Source organism: Mustela nigripes, chromosome 13 (genome assembly GCF_022355385.1).
Source record: "Mustela nigripes isolate SB6536 chromosome 13, MUSNIG.SB6536, whole genome shotgun sequence".
NCBI classification, from domain to species: domain Eukaryota; kingdom Metazoa; phylum Chordata; class Mammalia; order Carnivora; family Mustelidae; genus Mustela; species Mustela nigripes.
The window spans coordinates 101,843,701-101,865,220 of record NC_081569.1 but is presented as its reverse complement, the minus strand read 5'-3'; the positions used below and the strand labels follow the sequence as shown (position 1 = coordinate 101,865,220).

At 40.2% G+C, this 21,520-nt stretch overlaps 1 protein-coding gene across 1 annotated transcript in view; it reads left to right on the top strand.

The window, feature by feature from the left end:
• Positions 1–21,284, top strand: part of TBPL2 (TATA-box binding protein like 2) — a 29,713-nt gene extending 8,429 nt beyond the window's left edge. Inside the window, exons 5-7 of the mRNA XM_059371285.1 lie at positions 6,718–6,885; positions 11,788–11,882; positions 21,208–21,284. Of these exons, the coding sequence (XP_059227268.1) occupies positions 6,718–6,885; positions 11,788–11,882; positions 21,208–21,284 (340 nt within the window). The remainder of the gene's footprint in view (positions 1–6,717; positions 6,886–11,787; positions 11,883–21,207) is intronic.
• Positions 21,285–21,520: the final 236 nt, after the last annotated feature.

The window sequence follows — 21,520 nt, the reverse complement described above, 5'->3', positions numbered from 1 at the left end:
TTTTCCATTTCTTTGTGTCTTCCTCAATTTCTTTCATGAGTACTTTACAGTTAGTGGTGTTTTATTATTTTTTTTTACAATTAACATTTTTGGGTGTGTACAGTTCCATTTTTCTTCAGAGTTTTGATGTTTGGCTTCATGCTTAGGAAGAAAGCTTCTGCTTGCGCAATATTATACAAATATTGACCTCTGTACATTTTTCTGGCAAATGATGTTGATGTTTTGATTCAATGAGTGCTTTCTCTAGGTGATGGAAATGTTTTCCATTTGTGCTCTCCAGTGTGGTAACCACCAGTTACATGTGGCTGTTGAACAACTAAAGTATAGGTAATACACAGAGGAACTGCTTGTTTTATTCTTTTTTTAAAAGATTTTCTCTGACAGCAAGCTGGGGGAGAGACAGAGAGAGAGAGAGAGAAAAGCAGACTCCCCACTGAGCAGGGAGTTTGATGCGGGGTTCAATCCCAGGACCCCAGGATCATGACCTGAGCCGAAGGCAGATGTTTAACCGACTGAGCCACCCAGGGGCCCCGGAACATAATTTTTTACTTATTTTAAGTTTAAATATAAATAGCTACATGCAGGGGCTCCTGGGTGAGCCTGTATGCTGGGCTCCCTGCTCTGCAGGGAGTCTGCTTCTCCATCTCCCTCTGTTCCTCCCCATCCTGTTTGTGTTCTCTCTCTCTCAATCTACCTCTCTCTCAAATAAATAAATAGAATTTTTTTAAAAAATTAGCTACAAGTGGCTAGTGGCTACCATACTGGGCAGAGCTGGCCTGGAATTTTGTTTCACTATATATTTTTCTTTGCAAATGGCCAGTAAGTGACCTGATACATTTATTGAAGAATCCATATATGGTTTTTTAGTATAGTTGACACACAATGTTACATTAGTTTCAGATGACTCAATAAGTTTAGACACTATGCTAGGTTCCCTAGGAGTGTAGCTACCATCTGTCCTCACTATTACAATGGTGTTGACTATGTTCCTGTGCCTTTTATTCCTCTGGTTTCTTCATTCCATAACTGAAAGCCTGTATCTCCCACTCCAGTTCACTTATTTTGCCCAAACCCCAACACTCCCCTCTGGCAACCATGAGTTTGTTCTCTGTATGTATAGGACTGCTTCTGCTTTTTGTTTGTGTTTTGTTGTTGCTGTTGTTGTTTTAAGATTCTGTATGTGAGTGAAATCATGTGGTATTTGTCTTTCTCAGTCTCTCTTTTTCCCTTAGCCTTATACCTTCGAGGGCCCTTCATGTTGTCTCAAATGGCACGATCTCATCCTTTTATATGGCTGCATAATATATTGTGTATATAGACCTCATTTTCCTTATCTTCTGTCAATGGATGCTTAAGTTGCTTCCATATCTTTGCTATTATAAATAATGTTGCAGTAATATGGGGGTACATTTATCTTTTCAAATTAGCATTTCTGTTTTGAGTAAATACCCAATAGTGGAATTATTGAATTTAATGGTTTTTCTTTTTAATTTTTAAGGGCCCTCTATACTGTTTTCCACAGCAGCTGTACCAATTTACATTCCCACCAACAGTGTACAAGGGTTCCTTTTTCTCCATCCTTACCAACAGTTATTACTGTCTTTTTAATTTTAGCCATTCTAATAGGTATGAGGTGATATTTCATTGTGGTTTTGATTTGCATTTCCCTGATTATGAGTGATGTTGAGATCCTTTCATGTGTATATTGGCTATTTCTATGCTTTTTTTGGAAAAATGTCTGTTCAGGTCCTAGGCCCATTTTTAAATTGGATTGTTTTTTGGTGTTGAGTTGTATCTGTTCTTTATATATTTTGGATATTAACCCATTAACTGATATGTCATTTGCAAATATCTTCTCTTATCCAGTAGGTTACTTTTTGGTGTGTTGATGGTTTTCTTATTGTGCAAAAGCTTTTTATTTTGATGTAGTCCCAATGGCTTATTTTTGCTTTTGTTTCCCTTGCCTTTGGATACATATCTAGAAAAACGTTGCTGTGATTGATGTTGGAGAAATTACTGCCTATATTCACTTCTAGGATGTTTTTGTGGCTTCAGGTCTAAATTTAGGTCTTTAATCCATTTTTAGTTTATTTTTGTGAAAAGTGTTAAAGTGGTCCAGTTTTACTTTTTTTACATGTAGCTGTCCAGTTTTCCCAGCCTCATTTATTGAATGATTTATTTATTTATTTTATATATATATATATATATATATATAATTTATTCATTTATTCCTTTCCCTGTTGTATATTCTTATCTCCTTTGTCATAGATTAACTGGCCATATAATCATGGGTTTATTTCTGGATTCTCCATCCATTAATCTGTAGGTCTGTTTTTGTGCCTGTTTGTGTGTTTTGATTACTACAGTTTTGTGGTGTATCTTGAAATCTGGTGTTGTGGTACCTTCAGCTTTGTTTTTCTTAAGAGTGCTTTGCCTATTTGGGGACTTTTGTGGTTCCATGCAAATTTTAGTAGTAGGTTAATTTTGTGAAAAACATTATTGGTATTCTGATAAGGATAGCATTGAATCTATAGATTGCTTGGGTAATATGAACAGTTTAATAATATTCTTTGAATCCATGAGCACGTAATATGTTTTTTCACTTGTGTTGTCTTCAGTTTCTTTTTTTTTTTTTTTTTAAGATTTTATTTATTTATCAGAGAGAGAGAAAGAGGAAGCGAGCACAGGCAGACAGAGTGGCAGGCAGAGGCAGAGGGAGAAGCAGACTCCCTGCTGAGCAAGGAGCCCGATGTGGGACTCGATCCGAGGGCACCGGGATCATGACCCGAGCCGAAGACAGCCACCCAACCAGCTGAGCCACCCAGGCGTCCCGTCTTCAGTTTCTTTCATTGATGTTTAGCAGTTTTCAGAGTACGGGTCTTTTACCTCTTTTTGATTATGTTTATTCCTATATATTTTATCCTTTTTCATGTAGTTATAAGTGAAACTGTTTTCTTAATTTCTCCTTTTACTACTTTTGTGTGTGTGTGTGTATAGATATGCTACCAATTTCTGGGTATTTTGCGTCCTGCAACTTCACTGAATTCATTGATTACTTCTAGTAGTTGTTTGATGGAGTCTTTAGGATTTTCTTTTTTTTTTTTTAATTTCTTTTCAGCGTAACAGTATTCATTGTTTTTGCACCACATCCAGTGCTCCATGCTATACATGCCCTCCCCAATACCCACCACCTTGTTCCCCCAACCTCCCACCCCTTGCCCCTTCAAGACCCTCAAGTTGTTTCTCAGAGTCCATAGTCTCTCATGGTTCACCTCCCCTTCCAATTTCCCTCAACTCCCTTCTCCTCTCCATCTCCCCATGACCTCCATGTTATTTGTTACGCTCCACAAATAAGTGAAACCATATGGTAATTGACTCTCTCTCCTTTACTTATTTCACTCAGCATAATCTCTTCCAGTCCCATCCATGTTGCTACAAAAGTTGGGTATTTATCCTTTCTGATAGAGGCATAATACTCCATAGTGTATATGGACCACATCTTCCTTATCCATTCGTCTGTTGAAGGGCATTTTGGTTCTTTCCACAGTTTGGCGACTGTGGCCATTGCTGCTTTAAACATTGGGGTACAGGTGGCCCTTCTTTTCACTACATCTGTGTCTTTGGAGTAAATACCCAGTAGTGCAATTGCAGGGTCAGAGGGAAGCTCTATTTTTAATTTCTTGAAGAATCTCCACACTGTTCTCCAAAGTGGCTGCACCAACTTGCATTCCCACCAACAGTGTAAGAGGGTTCCCCTTTCTCCACATCCTCTCCAACACATGATGTTTCCTGTCTTGCTAATTTTGGCCATTCTAACTAGTGTAAGGTGGTATCTCAATGTGGTTTTAATATGAATCTCCCTGATGGCTAGTGATGATGAACATTTTTTCATGTATCTGATAGCCATTTGTATGTCTTCATTGGAGAAGTGTCTGTTCATATCTTCTGCCCATTTTTTGATATGATTATCTTTTGTGTGTGTGTGTTGAGTTTGAGGAGTTCTTTATAGATTCTTTAGGATTTTCTATATATAGTATCTTGTCATCTGCACAGAGTGACAGTTAACCTCTTCTTTACTAGGATGAGTACCTCTTATTTCTTGCCTGATTGTTGTGTTTAGGACTTCCAGTATTACATTGAATAAAAGTAATGACAGTGGACATCCTTGTTTTGTTCTGATCTTAGAGGAAAAGCTCTCAGTTTTTCACCATTGAGTATGTTGTCAGTTAGGTTGTTTTGTTTTGTTTTGTTTTAAGATTTTATTTATTTATTTGACAGAGAGAGACAGTGAGAGAGGAATACACGCAAGGGAGCAGCAGAGAGAGAGGGGGAGACAGGCTTCCCATCGAGCAGGGAGCCCCTGTGGGTCTTGATCCCAGGACTCTGGGATCATGACCCAAGCTGAAGGCAGCTGCTTAATGACTAAGACAACCAGGCTCCCCATAGTTAGGTTTTTCATATATATGGAATTTATTAAGTTGAGGTATGTTCCCACTGAAGCCAAGTTGAGAGTTTAATTATGAATGAATGCTGAATTTTGTCATATATTTTTATCAGCATCTGTTAAAAGATCAAATGATTTTTATCTTTTATTCTGCTGATGTGGTATATCATGTTGATTAACTTGTGAATATTGAATCTTTCTTGCATCGACAGAATGAATCCTACTTGATCATGGTGAATGATCTTCTTAATGTATTGTTATATGTGGTTTGCTAATATTTTGTGGAGTATTTGTACATTTATGTTATGAGTCCATTCTTAATCCATTCCCCCCACTACCTGTTTTTACATATTAAATTCTTTACATGTATCTGGATAAGTTTCTGGGCTTTCTCCTATGTTGATATGACATCCTTGGACCTAGAGATCTACCATTTTTAAGTCCTTATTGGACAACCCTGCAAGGTATCTGCAAGGATGTTCATTTCAGCATTGTGTAAAATGGGGGGAGGGGATAAAAATTAAAACATGGGACACAAATACTGAGTAATAAAGTTTTGAATAGGTTATTAAATAAAATAATATTAAGCAATTAAAACACATATCAAGTTGGAAGGATGGTAACATTGTTTTAAGTTATAGAGGAATAGGAACTAAATTATAAGTCTATTATCCAACTTTCACTTTAAAATATGCTTATATTACATACATATTCATGAGTATCTTTCCCAATCTGAATTTATCTGGTTCCCAAAATCTGATGGTGAAAGTTTGAATACTGAGTTCAGGTAATAAGAAATACTTGTTAGACAAATCTATTTGGTTCTTGAGTCTTGGATAGAGATTTGTGAAATTTTGATTAGTCTATGAGCTGTCAGAATTCTCTCCAAAAAAGGATATACAAACCTATTCTTTTTAGCTGTAATAACCAAAGTTTGCAAGTGAAGGATAGCTATTTTTGCCCAGGAAGAGTACAAAAGTGTTAAATGTAATCTGTGGTTATCACCACTGGTGGTGACGTTCAAGGTTCTTTATTTCCTAATGATCATAGAAGAACATGAATGTAGACTCTAACCACAAGCTGTTTGCATGGGAATTTCAATGTCCTATTCACAGCTAATATCTCACGAAACTACAGGGCCACTCAAATTCTTAAAATTTGGCCTTATAAACATAAGCGCAATGGGCAATGTAATGGGCCAATTAGTAGACTGTATGTTTTCAAAATAGAAACCATTTATTTCGGTGCTAACTTGTAGACATGACCTTGCGAGGGACATCTCAGGAGTTGGAAGTGGGTGAGGAAAAGCAACGTGGAGTGGAGTGAAATATGTGAAGGAATTAATATACATTAATTCATTAATTAAAATCAGGTGTTTTGGTTTTCAAAGTAAAGATGGGGCAACCCATAAGAGAAGGTAGAGTTCACACGGTTCACCCACCGGGTTTTGCCCTTGTTTTTCATCCCTTGCCACTCATTGTTTTGTTTTGCCAAATAAAGCTTCACTTCGTGGAACTTCACCTTCTGTGACTTGGGTTTAGGGTTGGAGCAAGACAAATGCTCAAAAGAGTATGGCCACAAAGTTGAATGACTTTCTTTCTTTCTCATGTTGGGTGTATGTTGAGTGACATTCTGTGAGAAAGCCCAAGCAAAACTGGTCAGGTTTCAAGATGTTTTCATGTTTGTTTGTTTTTTTTTTAAATGTAGCTTGTTGCATAAAGATTCAAGTTCTAATATCCTGTCTTTGCCACTTAATTGGCATACCTCTTATTTTCTTATGTTGATTTTTTTTTTTTTTTTAATGCATGTGTCCTTATTTATCTGGAGGGCTTGTTAAAATACAGATTGCTGGGCCCCAACCCCAGAGTGCCTGTGGCTGGGACCTGGGACTTTGCATTTCTAGCAAGTTCTCAGGTGGTGCTGCTCTGCTGCACACACTTTGAGAACCAGGGGAATAGTTAATTTTATCTAATTGCATTTAAAACAAGTAAAGGAGAAAAATACGCTATATGTGAGAGATGTCAAAGTAAGACGCAAACGTGTATATGGCTTGGCTTTGACCATTGTGCCATACCTTTGGCTAGGTGCTAAGGACACAAGTAGGGGAGGCTGGGCTGTGTCCTCCACATCTACAGGTTTGTAGATATACTGAAAGATAGACCTAGTACTAAAAAAAAGCTAAAAGTACAATCAGGGAAGTGTGTGAGCACAGCTCAAGCAGTATAGAGGATAGAACGATGAAGATCTCTTTAAACACACTTGTCCTTCCCCAGTGAGGAGCAGTCTCGACTTGCAGCGAGGAAGTATGCTCGTGTGGTGCAGAAGCTGGGGTTCCCAGCCAGATTCCTCGATTTTAAAGTTCAGAACATGGTTGGAAGCTGCGATGTGAGATTCGCCATCAGGCTGGAAGGTCTGGTGTTAACCCACCAGCAGTTCAGTAGGTATGACCTTTCTGTAACTTTCTGAGTTTACAAAGATACGGCAGTTATGTTATGGGCCCCATATATAGTGTGTCTTTTGGAGAAAATGGAGTTTTTCTTTTTCATGACTGTAGGTGAGAGGGTTAACATGCTGAGCTTAACTCCTTCCTGGTTACTGCATGTGTCCAGTCTTCTGAAACATGGTTCTCAAAATTAAACTGCACAGTCATCACTTGGCCTGCTTTTCTGAAAACACTTTGCTACCTGGGCTGCATCGTCCCAGATGTTGCTTGAATTTGCAGTTCTTTTTTATTTTTTTCTTTTGAAGATTTTATTTATTTATTTGACAGAGATCACAAGTAGGCAGAGAGAGAGAGGAAGGGAAGCAGGCTCCCCATGTCGTGGGGCTCTATCCCAGGACCCTGGGACCACGAGGCAGAGGCTTCAACCCACTGAGCCACCCAGGCACCCCTTGAATTTTCAGTTCTAACAAGCTCACAGGTGGTGTCAGTCCTGCTCATCAGAGGCTTGAGATTCACTACCGCGCAGATTTCCGAGATAGGCACACCTGCCTTGGGGGCAGGGTGGGACCCCAGAAGAGAAGGCTTATGAGACGGGTTAGGCAGGTCTGAAGGGGCTGATGGCTGACAGCTGGCATGGGGAAGAGGGTTGGAGAGGATGAAGAAAGAGTGGCCTAGCACATTCTGTGAAGGCAAGTCTATCGAGTGTCCACTGTCCTGTTGATTTCCAGGGGTTTTGTGTTCTAGCCCCCTCTCCAGTTTCTTCTTTAGTGGACTCCTGCTCCTCAGGGAGCCTCTGTAGGCTGCTGCTTCCCACGTAACCTCCTGTCTCACCAGCAGAGGCTCGGGGTCCTCTCCCCTCAGCTGCTTTGATGCTTCTCCCAGACTGTCGGGCCCTTAGCAGTGACAGAGGCGAATGGGTCAGCCCTGGGGCCCCACCACCCTGGAGCACATATACCAGTTCAAGGCCACTGAGCTGTTCAGAATCACAGACGCTCTTAACGTTCTCCTTCTCTAGCCTCAACTTCTGTCCTTTTGCTCCCTTCTTCCTCCCCTTTGCCCTGGAGTGGTCATTCCTATGAACAGAGTGAGCAGGGGTCCTGCGGCAGAGCTTTTTCTAACACTCGCTGGCCTTCTTTTTGAGACATGCTCTGAACAGCTGTTAAAAATTGCATTGTTTTTTCCTAGTTGTTTTTTTTTTAATCCAAGTTCATGCTGAGATTTGGCTTTGGTGATATTCTTTAGGCAATGTTTATTTTCCCCTTGATTGTATTTTTTTTCCTCCCTGCATGAATTTTTCTTTCAATGTGTGCTTATTGGGTGCATGTTGAGCTCACTGCAAAGCTCCCCATGCAAGAAATATTGCCTCTTTAGGGATCTTTTTCTTTCTTCAATCTTGGGATGGTTTATAAATTCATAACCGTTGTTATTAAGAGTATCTCACACAGAAGCTATTTTTTCTTCCAGATTCTCAACCATGGGCCACCAGTCTGTCTCTTCTCCAAACCCACTTTTTCTGAATGTATGAAAGATCTCTGCCTGAATTCTGCCTGTCTCCATCAGATTGAGCTCTCCACTCTCTGGCTCTTAAGGGCTCTAAAATGATCTGTGCTGTTCCTCCCAAGGTGCCTTTCATTTCTTTTTCTCCAACACTGTCGTCTTTGTAGCTCGGGTTTAAGTCTAGAGCAGGAGTGCCTCCTGTCACTACTGCCACGTTCTGAGAGATAAAATGGAGAGCAGGGCAAGATGAGAGTTCATCATATGAGCTGACTTTAGCCACTTGGAGGGGTCCATCACTGCTCTATCTTCATTCTGGAACAGTTTTATGATCTCATCCATCTTTTCAAAAAATTTAGCAAGAAAGCCTGCATCGTATCCCTCCCACTATCTTTCTAGTCTTTCTTTTGCCTGCTCCAAAAGTTTGCCCTTCAGGCTCTACTGTTACGTTATGGATTACAGCTCCAGTGTGTGTATTGATGACACTGGGCGTTAAAACACTTCTCTTCCAACAGGTTTGTGTCTTTAAAGTGAGGCCTCTCATGGGGCGCCTGGGTGACTCAGTTGGTTAAGTGTCTGCCTTCAGCTCAGGTCATGTTCCCCAGGTCCTGGGATAGAGTACAACATGGGGCCCCTTGCTTAGTGGGGGGTCTTCTTCTCCCCCTGCCTGCCACTCCCCTACTTGTGCTTACTTTTTCTCTCTCTGACCAGATAAACTCTAAAAAAAAAAAAAAAAAAAAAAAAAAGGGGCCTCTCTTTAAGTGTCTGCAACTGTGTGGGGAACCATGGCCCACATCAGTTGTAATTATTAGGTCAAGTTTGCCTATGTCAAGGGGTGCCTGGGTGACTCCATGAGTTAGGCATCTTCTTTGGGCTCATGTCATGATCTCAGGGTCATAGGATTGAGCCCCATGTTGGGTCCCTGCTCAGCAGGGAGGCTGCTTCTCCCTCTTTCTCTGCTACTCTACCCTGCTCGTGCTTGCTCATTCTCTCTCAAATAAACACAATCTTAAAAAAAAAAAAAAGTTAGCCTATGTTAAAACCTCAAGTTTCTTTAATTCCCCTGGTTCTACAAGTTTGTGTAGTAGCATCTGATACCACAAGTATCCCCTTGTCACTGGGGGATGTCAGTATGTCTACACCGTATTTATTTCCAGTTTTCCCTGAGCATTGTTCTCCTTTCCTTCAGTTTCTAAATCCAAGCTATCCTGATAATAACTATTTCTTAAGTGAATAATACCTAGGTGACTACCATGGAGCAGATGCTACAGCGACCATGATAGTCAGTACAGCCAGGGTTCAGGACACCAGGGGGCTCAGTCAGTTGAGCATCAGACTCTTGATTTCATCTCAGGTCATGGTCTCAGGGTTGTGAGGTTGAGCCCTACCCTCCCAGGCCCTGAACCCACGCTGGTTCACTCTCTTTACCTCAAAAAGGGAAAAGGAAAAAAGAAGAAAAAAAAATATGGCCACTGTTCCTTGCCCTCATGGAGCTCACTGTCTAAAAGGGAAGACCGAAAAGCTAAAGACAATATGGTAACTAAAGATAACACAGTAACTCCAAGGTGGGCACCCCTTGCAGTGCCATGGTACCATTAAACAGGATATTTAATACAATAGGGTCAGGGGAGTGTGCAGGTCGAAGTTCTCATGGGAAGTGACATTTAAGCCAGGACTTGAATGGTGAGTTGAAGTTGGGTTGGCAAGAGATTGGCAAAAGTTTGTTATTCTTGAACTTACAAAATTCTCCATCCCTCTCTAAAATCTCCTTTTTTCCCCCCTTGCCTCAACTTTTCTCTTGCAATGAGGCAGAGGATAAGTAAAATGAAGTAAGTGTCTCCTTGGAAGTTTATTGTGCTGGCATCTTAAAACTATGGTTGTGAAAGCCAACAGCAGTCTGCCATCACTTACATACCGAAGACTTTGTTTTCTCTTTTCCCTCTTCTTTTTAAAAGATTTATTTATTTATTTATTTATTTTCAAGAGGAAGAGAGAGGAGAGAGAGAAAGCGAACACAAGCAGGGGGGGAGACAGAGGGAGAGGGAGAGAGCAGCCCAAGCAGACTCTCTGCTGAGTGTAGAGCCCAATGTGGAGCTTGATCTCACAACTGCGAGATTATGATCTGAGCTGAAACCAAGATCAGACTCTCAACCAACTGAGTCAACAAGGCACACCCCCACCTCTTTCCCCTTAAAAATGCTAAGATTCTGTTGGAAGATCAAATGGAAGCATTCCTTCTGTGTCTCTAGCTTTCACTTTCTTGGTTCAAACCTCTGCTCCCATACAAATTTTCCAGGGCTCCAGCCAGTATCATTGACTCCCGTATTGAGAGGTGGTAAATGGGTAAAGTCTTGACAGGCCTTCTGTAGTAAGAGTAACATCCCAGGAAGACAAGTCTACCCAGAGCCAACTCCATATGCTTCAGAAGGATAGCCTCCCCGCTGTAACGCAAATCATTCAGATTTCACATCTGTTGTATGGGTCTTACTCATTGCAGAATGAAACAGAGGGACTTTTTCTGTGTGGTCCTGATTCACCCATTAAAAGCAAATATTTATGTGTGTTGTGTTTCATTTCTCAGATTTCTTCTTTTTTTTTCCTTATCTGTTCTTAGCCATTGCATTTATTTTGTCAGCTTCCTTTTAACTCTTGACTTCTTCTTTGAAGTCTCCTTAAGCCTTTCTAAGAGTCTCTCTACTTCTCTATGGGGGAGACTAAAGCAATTCTTAGCCCTATCCTCCTCCTCCTCCATTTAGTAGTAAATACGAGTGAGTTACTATTTATAGGACCAAATCCTAAATTTAAGTTTCTTTTTTTTAAATTTTTTTATTTTCAGTAATCTCTATACCTAACATGGGGCTTGATCCCATGACCTTGAGATCAAGAGTCCAGTGCCCTTCCAATTGAGCCAGCCAGGCGCCCTACAAATCCTAAATTTTTAAGTGTTGGGGTAGTTTAGTTTTCTTTACAGCACTTGTCCAGAGACAAATGATGGTGGTCTGGAAAACTTCATAGGTTCTAAAATTGTTATCTTTAGCAGTTTATAAATATATAGAAAATATTCTCATTATTGGGAAACTTGGATAATTTAAGAAATTTAGAAAGTGTGTTTATGTATTATTATCGATAGACTTTTTTTAACCAACAGGATCTTAATACATTAAATTTGATGCCCTACATTACCTTAGTTTCTACCTTAGCATGGCCTGCACTTGAAAAAATGTTATGATCAAAGATGAATTCTGTTCTTGATCGTCACAAGGAACTGCATAGGGCACTCCAGACTATTTTTATTAAGATGGCCAAAAGTTTTTGGTAGAGTAGCTTTAACATGCTGGATCTCAAATGTTTTGGGAAAGTAGTTGAATAGCACTATTTTTAACTTTTTCCTTTTATATCTGAACAGTTATGAACCTGAACTGTTTCCTGGCCTTATTTATAGAATGGTGAAACCACGGATTGTGTTGCTTATCTTTGTATCTGGAAAAGTTGTGTTGACAGGTAAGTTCTAAGGTTATTTTCTGACTTTCATAAAATTCCGTAGCTACATGTTGCTTTGCTTTTCCTTTTAAATAGCTTTGTTCACCATTATAAAGTAAGTCTTAATATTGTAGAACACCTGGGGGAAAAAAAGCAGGAAGGATTATACCATCACTCATTGGTCTCAATACCCAAAAAATTATAATTTTTTCATGTTTTTACGTCCTTTTGATATATGCTTATCTTCACATCCTGCATTTTTATTAACCATTATACCACGTAGCTTCGATCATTGTTACAAACTCTTCAAGAACACTTTTCACAGCTGCACAGTGTTCTAACAGAGAGGTCATCAAACCTTTTTTCTGTAAAGGGCCAAACACTAAATATTTTAGGCTTTGTGGCCATAGGGCTTCTGTTGCAACAGTGGAACTCTGCCATGTTCGGTGCAAGAGTAGCTATAGACATTACATAAAAGAAAGTATGCTGAAATGTAAATTTAATATAACTCGTATAATTTACATGGGTCATGCAATATTCTTCTTTGTTTTTTGTTTTGTTTTGTTTTGCCCCCATCCATTTTTTTAATGATTGAATTTAAAACCATTTTTAGCTCATAGGCTATACAAAAATAGGACTAGCCGTCTGTTTCCTGACTTCTGCTCTAACATATTATCATATCAAACTTATTTTTCCATTGTAAAACATTTAAATGCTCCTTCTTTGTTTGCTGCTTATAATGGCACAGACATTTGGCTATTTTTATGTGTGGAGAATAATTACTGTGGATGTTCGGAAGTGGAACTTTGTTGAAGGATAGGTCTATTCTTAAGATTCTGAGTACAAATTACCAAGTTGTTTTTTTAAAGGGATACGCAGTATAGTTCTTTCCCATGATATGTTCTTACCAGCAATGTGCTTAAGTATCCTTTTTAAAAAGATTTTATTTATTTATTTGACAGAGAGAGAGAGAGAGAGAGAGATCACAAGTAGGCAGAGAGGCAGGCAGAGAGAGAGTGGGGGAAGCAGGCTCCCTGCTGAGCAGAGAGCCCAATGTGGGACTCGATCCCAGGACCCTGAGATCATAACCTGAGCCGAAGGCAGAGGCTTAACCCATTGAGCCACCCAGGTGCTCCTGCTTAAGTATCTTTTACAAACTCTCAGTAGCATTCAAAACAAAAATGGCACAAAAGAAAATTTGTAAGTGAAAATGATCTCACTGCCTTACCTCACTGGTAATCAGAAATAGAAATTGATGATTTTTTAAAACCTCTTCAAGTAATAGCATTTTATCTTTTGTAGAGTGTGTACATAACTTACTTCTTTCTGTCTACTTACTTTTTAAATTATTTTTTCCCGTAAGGATTTATAGGAGTTCACCATAATATTGAAAGTAATTACTCTTTGTTACACTTATAGCTTTTTCCAGTTGGTTTATTTTTACATAGAGAAGGGTTAAAATTCTTGAGGTAAATTGTTAAGACTCTTTTCCATACCATCTTCCTGAAGTCTGCTTCTTTTATCTAATTGTGTCTGACTTCTTACACATTTTACTATTCTCTATCGAGATGAATGCTGACCTCGTACGGCAGGAGGCCATACTGATTACGCCCAACGTCAAACAGCCAGCCAGCCAGCTTCCCATGATGTATCAGTCTCCTTATTATTAATTCATGATGACTCCATTTGACCTTTATATTTCTATATGAAGTTATCACTCAGCATCCAAAAACATGGAATTTCTGTTCTTAAGTCTTCTTTTAGAACTCCCAGTAAAGTTTCATTGTTTGTTTTACTGTAACAAATAACTAGTCTTTGAAGTGGGGAAAGCTTGTTTGGAATTCAAGAGCCTTTCAAATACAGCAAACCTACAGCTTCTCAGATACCGTGAATGTAGAGTCTAGAATAATCAAGACCTCCAAGTGACTGACATAAAGTTTACTCCTATCTGTCCTGAAGGAAGTGGGGGAAAGTATGCCAAGTAAGTTGAACAATATAAATATTGGAACAAGCATACAGCCTATGGAAAGGAACAAACTTTTGAAGATCCTGGGAAGGGCACGTTCACCTACTTGCTATGTGTCGTTATTAATCAGTCTTATTAAAAGTGCCCGTTGACAAGCACAGGCTAAGTTTCTAGTATAGATACACAAAACAAGCCCCTTTAAATATCCTTAATTCAAACCAGCTTTCCTGCTTACCCCAATTAAAAGGAAAAAGGAAAACAACTTGCATGTACACATTTGCTACAAGTTTCGAGTGACAGAAGTGGTGTCTACGTGCAATGCCAAAGACAATGCAGTACCCTTCCCTGAAAGCTTGTTATGAGTTCAGCATGTAGAACAAACAAAGCTGAACTTCTTCATTCTTGCGAGGTGCAGATCATCAGTTTTGTGAAGGGAGGAATGAGTTGTATTAACTGAAGTCCAAACTTCTGCTTACAATATGTAGAAAAAGACAACCGATGTCTTGATACTGAAATAGGAGTAATTATCTATTGGGATCTTTCCCTGCTTGCACTATACTGTCTTAAAAGCACTTCCTCTAGAGTCCATGGTTTAGGTTATGTTTGCTTCACACTTTGAGACACATATTTCTTTTTCTCTTATCCTTGCATATCTAGACTTTTCACCTGCAAAGGGTTTAAAAATGCAAGGACCCAATTTTGGGTATAAACCTAAGGAAAGGGACCAAGGAGGCCTCCCTTTAGCCTTGCTTCTAGTATTTTAGCAGGAGATGGTCACGTGGAGTGTGACCATTATTGCACCAGGAGACTCCTAGAGGCCCACACAGCAAGACTGCAGAGCTGTTTTGAAAGGTCCCAACAAGAGTTAATAATTTTTGCCTAGAAAATGTTAGAGTACTGAAATTATAAATGCATTCTGCGTTCTGCTGTAATTAAATGATGGATCCCAGCCCTTCCCTAGGGAGGCACTGTAGAATACCAGCACACCTACCGTAAGTGCAATTCTAAACCGTTGTATCATGTGCCATTTTCAGGGCCTCTGAAAATAACTTATCCGTGTAAAATTGTCTTACTCCCTGAGGTGCCAAAGCTGGGGCCACCATGTCCAAGGCTACATCTGAATGTTCTAATTATAGTTAAGTGAGCTGATGGCAAAGAAGCCCTACTGCCCTACTGCATTGTGCCCCCTGACAGCAGAAAGCAACAGGACCTGAGCCAAGCTTAACTCTGTTTTCCCAAGCCCATGCTGTTTTCCTGTAGCTGGTATGATATTTAGGACCTAGGATTTTTCTTTCTCAAACCACAGTAAAACTAATATAGCTAGGATCTGCTGGAGTGATATACAATGAACAGCAAATAATGTCAGCTTTCATTTCTAAGGTCAGACACCATAAAGTGAACATACATTGGGTGTGTCCGTTCCAGGTGCCATGATAAGAGCTTTTATGTGGGTTCTAGTTAATTCTATGAGGTTGCACTGAGGAGCTCAGTTTCCTCACCTGGAAAATGGGGCCAGTGGAGAAGTCATTAACAATGTCAGACAACTGTATGTGCTACGACACGGGTGGGAACTTGAGCAGCCTGGCTCCGGAGCCCCCACCCTCCCTGTACTCACCCTGTCCCCCAGCTCCTTAGGTGTCTGTGCAGACGCCTCTGTGGTCTTTGAGGTCACCTTTTCCCTTCTCTTCCTCATCAGCTTAAGGAAAGAGAAATGCTTTTAGTGGTGAGAGGTAGTAGCACATGTGATGGCTAAGAGGCTGGGCTCTGGGAACCAACTGTCTGCTTTGAATCCAGGCTCGACCATTTCTTGGCTGTGTGGCCTTGGGTGAGTTTAAGTTCACCTTGATTTCCACACCTGTAAAAGGCAGGTGGCCAGAGAAACTACCTGCTCTGTGTGAGCAGGCCAAAGAACAGTACCAGTGGACGGTGAATGTGTTATAAACGTTAGCTGGTGCTCCCTTGGTGAAAGCCCACTGGTTTCCCCCTTAGCATTGGAAGACTGGAGTCTTGCTGTGCTGCCTTGTCCTGATGATGGGAATCTGACATCTAAAGAGGCTTTAGTCTAGCATCTAAAATGCTTTCACAGTTCTTTCTTTCCCTCCAGCATAATTCTTAAGAAGCTGGGTCTTTGTTACTTCGGGGGACTGTCCATCAGCTAGACATCCGCAGTTCTTGTTAGCGAGTAGGCCCGAGAGAGCATACCCCTGCCAGTCATTACTGGGAGTCCCCCAATAAAGCAAGTTAGTATACGCTGTAAAATGTATACTTGGAAGGATTTAATGCCGTCTCTTGCAATTTGTAAGCCTTTTCCCTTGTGTGCATACACATATGGTATCATAGGGAAAATAAGGTACGTAGTTATGACTTGGCGTAAAAATAGAATTGGAAAATCCAAGCAGTATTGGAAATTGATGTTTGGGCTGGCTAAGTGGGTAGGGATGAGCTTATAAACCTTCTTGACAGATGGCAGATATTTCATCAACTTTGGGTGCCCATCAGGTACCCATACTGTTTTTAGGTGCTGAGGATGGAAAAGCAAATCTCCTGCAGTCCCCATAGTCCCCGCCAGGAATCAGCCCTGGGGAAGGACACAGATTGTGTGAGAACTGGCTCTTACATTAGACCATGTGTGCTTGGGCCAGCTGTCCCGACATCCCTGATCCTGAAGCCTGTTCTTCTAGGACAATAATAATGGCTTAGATTTTATAAAATGGGATGGCTTACAAAGGACTTTTTACAAATGTTCACTCATAAAACTCATAGCAGCCCTCTGAGAAGGCTATTTTACAGGTAAGGAAATGGGAACTCAGAAGTTGAACAACTTGCCCATGATATTCAAACCGAGTTAATGGTAGAGCTGGTATTTAAGCTCATCCAGAGTGATTTCAGAGCCAGTCCTTTCTTTATTGCACAGGCCACAGAGTTTCCACCTCTGTCACCATGGTGAGGAATGGTGTTTATCCCCCACAGTGGTGCTCGTTATTACTTAAAGGAAAAGACTGGTCAGGTTTGCGTAAAAGCTAGAGTCCTCTAGCTGGAGCCTGGTGCTTCAGATTGAGATATTTGATTATAGATTATTAAGACTACAGGACCAATGGCAGTTCCCATAAAGTTGTGATACTTATTTTTGGTGAGGAAGTATTTGACTAAAGGGACCAAATCCCCTCATGGTAATACCCAGTTATAAATGCTGGCTATGTTTATTTGCTGACTTTTTTTAAATTTAATTTTTATTTTTTTCACTGTTCCAAGATTGTTTATGCACCACCCCCTAGTGCTCCATACAATATGTGCCCTCCTTAATACCCACCACCAGGCTCACCCAACCCCCCACCCTGTTCCCCTCCAAAACCCTCGGTTTGTTTCTCAGAGTCCACAGTCTCTCATGCTTTGTCTCCCCCTCCGATTTCCCCCAACTCATTTTTCCTTTCCTTCTCTTAATGTCCTCCATGTTATTCCTTATGCTCTACAAGTAAGTGAAACCATATAATAATTGACTCTCTCTGCTTGACTTATTTCACTCAGCATAATCTCCTCCAGTCCTATCCATGTTGATACAAAAGTTGGGTATTCGTCCTTTCTGATGGCTGAGTAATACTCCATTGTATATATGGACCATATCTTCTTTATCCATTTGTCTGTTGGAGGGCATCCTGGCTCTTTTCACAGTTTGGCGATTGTGGCCATTGCTTCTATGAACATTGGGGTACATATGGCCCCCCCTTTTTATTCACTACATCTGTATCTTTGTGGTAAATACCCAGTAGTGCAATTGCAAGGTCATAGGGTAGCTCTATTTTTAATTTTTGGAGGAATCTTCACACTGTTTTCCAAAGTGGCTGCACCAACTTACATTCCCACCAACAGTGTAAGAGGGTTCCCCTTTCTCCACATCTTCTCCAACACTTGTTATTTCCTGTCCTGCTAATTTTGGCCATTCTAATTGGTATAGGGTGGTATCTTAATGTGATTTTGATTTAAATTTCCCTGATGGCTAATGATGATGAGCATTTTTCATGTGTCTGTTAGCCATTTGTATGTCTTCTTTGGAAAAGTGTCTGTTCATGTCTCCTGACCATTTTTTGACATGATTATCTGTTTTTTGGGTGTTGAGTTTGAGAGTTCTTTATAAATCTTGGATATCAGCCCTTTGTCTGTAGTGTCATTTGCAAATATCTTCTCCCATTCTGTGGATTGCCTCTTTGTTGACTGTTTCCTTTGCTGTGCAGAAGCTTTTGACCTTGGGGAAGTCCCAAAAGTTCATTTTCACCTTTGTTCCTTTGCCTTTGGAGACATGTCTTGAAAGAAGTTGCTGTGGCTGATGTTGAAGAAGTTACTGCCTATGTTCTCCTCTAGGATTTTGATAGATTCCAGCCTCATGTCTTAACATGAGTATGGTGTAAGAGAATGGTTGAGTTTCATTCTTCTGTACATAGTATTTTCTGACTTTTAGAAGGGATACTAGATACTGAGGACTTCATCCATGGCTGCTGTCCATGATTCAGAGGAACTTCATCTTGGTGGGCCTTGTTTTCCCATGAAGGAAATGAAGGGAATTGGATTAGTTAATTCCCATAAAGCCCTTTTGTGTCTACAGAAGTTTTTCAGTGATATAAAATAATGATCATTCTCAGTGTCTGTTTCCTCCTGGGCGATGGGTGTTTTCTGCTCTCTAGCAGAGGCCAGAATGCTAAACAGGGACATCAAAATTTTCGTAAGTATGATTTAAGTGTTACGAAAAACTGAAGTACATAGTTACCTAGAATGTTGGACCTAGACCCTCTGTTTCTAATTAAATATAAAAGGAATGCTGATTTTGGTGGGTGGGATTGAAGGTTGAATGGGTAGGTGGGTGTTTGCTAGATCTACTCCACTTCACTGTCTCCTAATAAGAAAGCTGTCACATTCAAATGTACCTAGAAGCAGAAAAGGTCCATCAAACCAGAGGCAGGATTTTTTTGTTACGGTATTTCACTTACTGCTTTCCCAACTCACTGGTTTCTACAAAAACGATCACTTGAGAAATTAAAATATTCATCCTGTAATAAAAATCTGAGGCTTATGGAGTTTTCCCTACCCCTCAAGGTACAGAGTTTGTTACTCATGTCAGTAACTCACTGTCTTCCTCATCCTTTCCCCCCACCCCACATCTTCTTTGAAGGCAGAGACTCACACATAGTAAACTCATCAGCCATGAATACGTAACTTTTTTTAAAAAAGATTTTATTTATTTATTTGACAGACATCACAAATAGGAAGGGAGGCAGGTGGGGGCGTGGGGAGGGAACAGGCTCCCCACCAAGCAGAGAGCCTGATGCAGGGCTCCATCCTAGGACCCCAAGATCACAACCTGAGCTGATGGCAGAGGCTTAACCCACTGAGCCACCCAGGTGTCCCAAATAAGTAACTTTTCGCCAACCTCTCAAAGAAATTTAAGCTTATAAGGACTTACTGACTCTCTAACATTTTTTAAAAAACTTGAGGTGAAATGCACATAACATAAACCTAACCATTTTAAAGTGAATAATTCAGGGACATTTAGTACACTCAGTTTCTGCAACCACCACCTCTTGCTAGTGCCAAAACATTTGGATTACTCCAGAAGAAATTCCCATATCATTAAGCAGTTTCTCTCCCTGCCTACCTCCCCTTAGCCCTTGCCAACCTCCAATTTGCGTTCTGTCTCTGGAATTAGCTATTCTGGATATTTCATATAAATGGAATCCTACAACGTGTGACCTCTCGTGTCTGGCTTCTTTCACTTAGTATAATGTTTTTGAGGTTCACACACTATAGCATGTATAACAACCTCATTCTTCATTCCTTTTGTGGCTAAGTAATATTCCATTGTATGTATACATCACAATGTGTTTATCCGTTCATCTGTTGATGGGCATTTGAGTTATTTCCACTTTTTGGCTCTTGCGAATAGACACATGAATACGTGTCTGCATGCACGTCATTTGAGTACCTGTTTCCAATTTGGGGGGTGTATACCCGGGAGTAGAATGGCTGGGTCATATGGTAATTCTTAACATTTTTGAGGAACTGCCAAACTGTTTTCCACAGTGGTTGAATCATTTTACCTTCCCACCACCAATGTATGAGAGTTCTAATTTCTTCGTATCTTTGCCAAAACTTTTTTATTTTCCATTTTAAAAATTATTATTACAGCTCATCCTTGATTCTGAATTGGGATTTCTACCTGATTCTCAAATCTGGTGATCCTCCTTTTGGTGATTTCCTCTCATCTTTTTTTTTTTTTTTAAGATTTTATTTATTTGAGAAAGAAAGAGACTGTGAGTGGGGGTAGATGCATAAGGTGAGAGGGAGAAGCAGATGCCCTGCTGGGCAGGAAACTGGATGCAGGCTTCTCCCAGGACCTAGAGATCATGACCTGAGCAGAAGGCGATGCTTAATGCTTAACTGACTGAGCAACCCAGGCGCCCCTCCTCTTAGTCTTGTGATTAAACCAGATAACCACTTCTCACTGGCAATTTCTCTCTTACTGAGCCTTAGCTCTATGGCTCTCAAGGAAGAGTCTTTTATCAGCTTAAGCTATTTTCTATTTCTCTTCATGCTGTTTTTATATTCTTTTCCTTAACCTCCTGCCAGTGGTATCAGGCAGTAGTTTCCTGATTAGCTGAGAGATCCATCTAAACATCAGTATTACCGGTCTATAACCTGGTACCGTCCCACTCTGTACAGTGTACCTGTGTAGCCTTGAAGGTGGAAGTAGTGGCAGTGGGTGGTGGGGAGAGATGAACATCTGACTGATCACCTCTCAAGAGGAGAGACCATGTCTAATTCATGTTTTTATCTATTTTAATCCCTACAGCAGTTCTAATGAAAGATCCCTTGAAACTTAAGTCACTAAGGAATGGCAGGGGTACAGTTTTCTTCCTCTAATAATCTCTTCTCATACAATGAAATGTAAAACATTTGCTGTAGTTTGTCTCACCCTGTTAGTCAATATTAGGGAATCAAGATATTAACTAGATCTGAGTGGATCAAAGGAAGTCCCATTTGCTGATAGCTAAGTGTCCACAGGTCCTGATGAAGGTCATGTTCTGTGGTCCTGTTCATGACATGCTGAGTGATAACAGCCCCATATTTCATACTGTGCTCTGTGAGGCAAAAGATGAACTGATACGCCCATGTAGTGAACTACTAGAAAACTCTGATCTAGGGTATGTGTTTGTGGGATATGGCTGTCACCAGCAAATTCTTTTGTCTTTACCAAAATGTTACTTCCCAAGTAAACCTAAGGAGATGTATTTGTATTAAAAGTACTTGGAGATAACAATGAAATTTTAGTCCTAAGAAAATTTGGGTATTGTCTTTATATTAAAGATTGTATCAACTTGGGTTTCTTTATAGGTGCCAAAGAACGTTCTGAGATCTATGAAGCATTTGAAAACATCTATCCTATTCTAAAGGGTTTTAAAAAAGCCTGAGCAAGTCACTCAGCATCTCACATTATTACTGTTTTGAGTGTGTGCATAAGCCTGAGCAAGTCACTCAGCATCTCACATTATACTGTTTTGAGTGTGTGCATAAGCCCAGCGCAAACCACTGGATTGTAGATTTTCCACACAGATTTTGACTCTATTTGTTAAAGGATGATTCTATGGGAGCATCCATGCCTAAGAACTGAAGAAATTTCTTTTTCAAAAATGACGTGTATGTTATT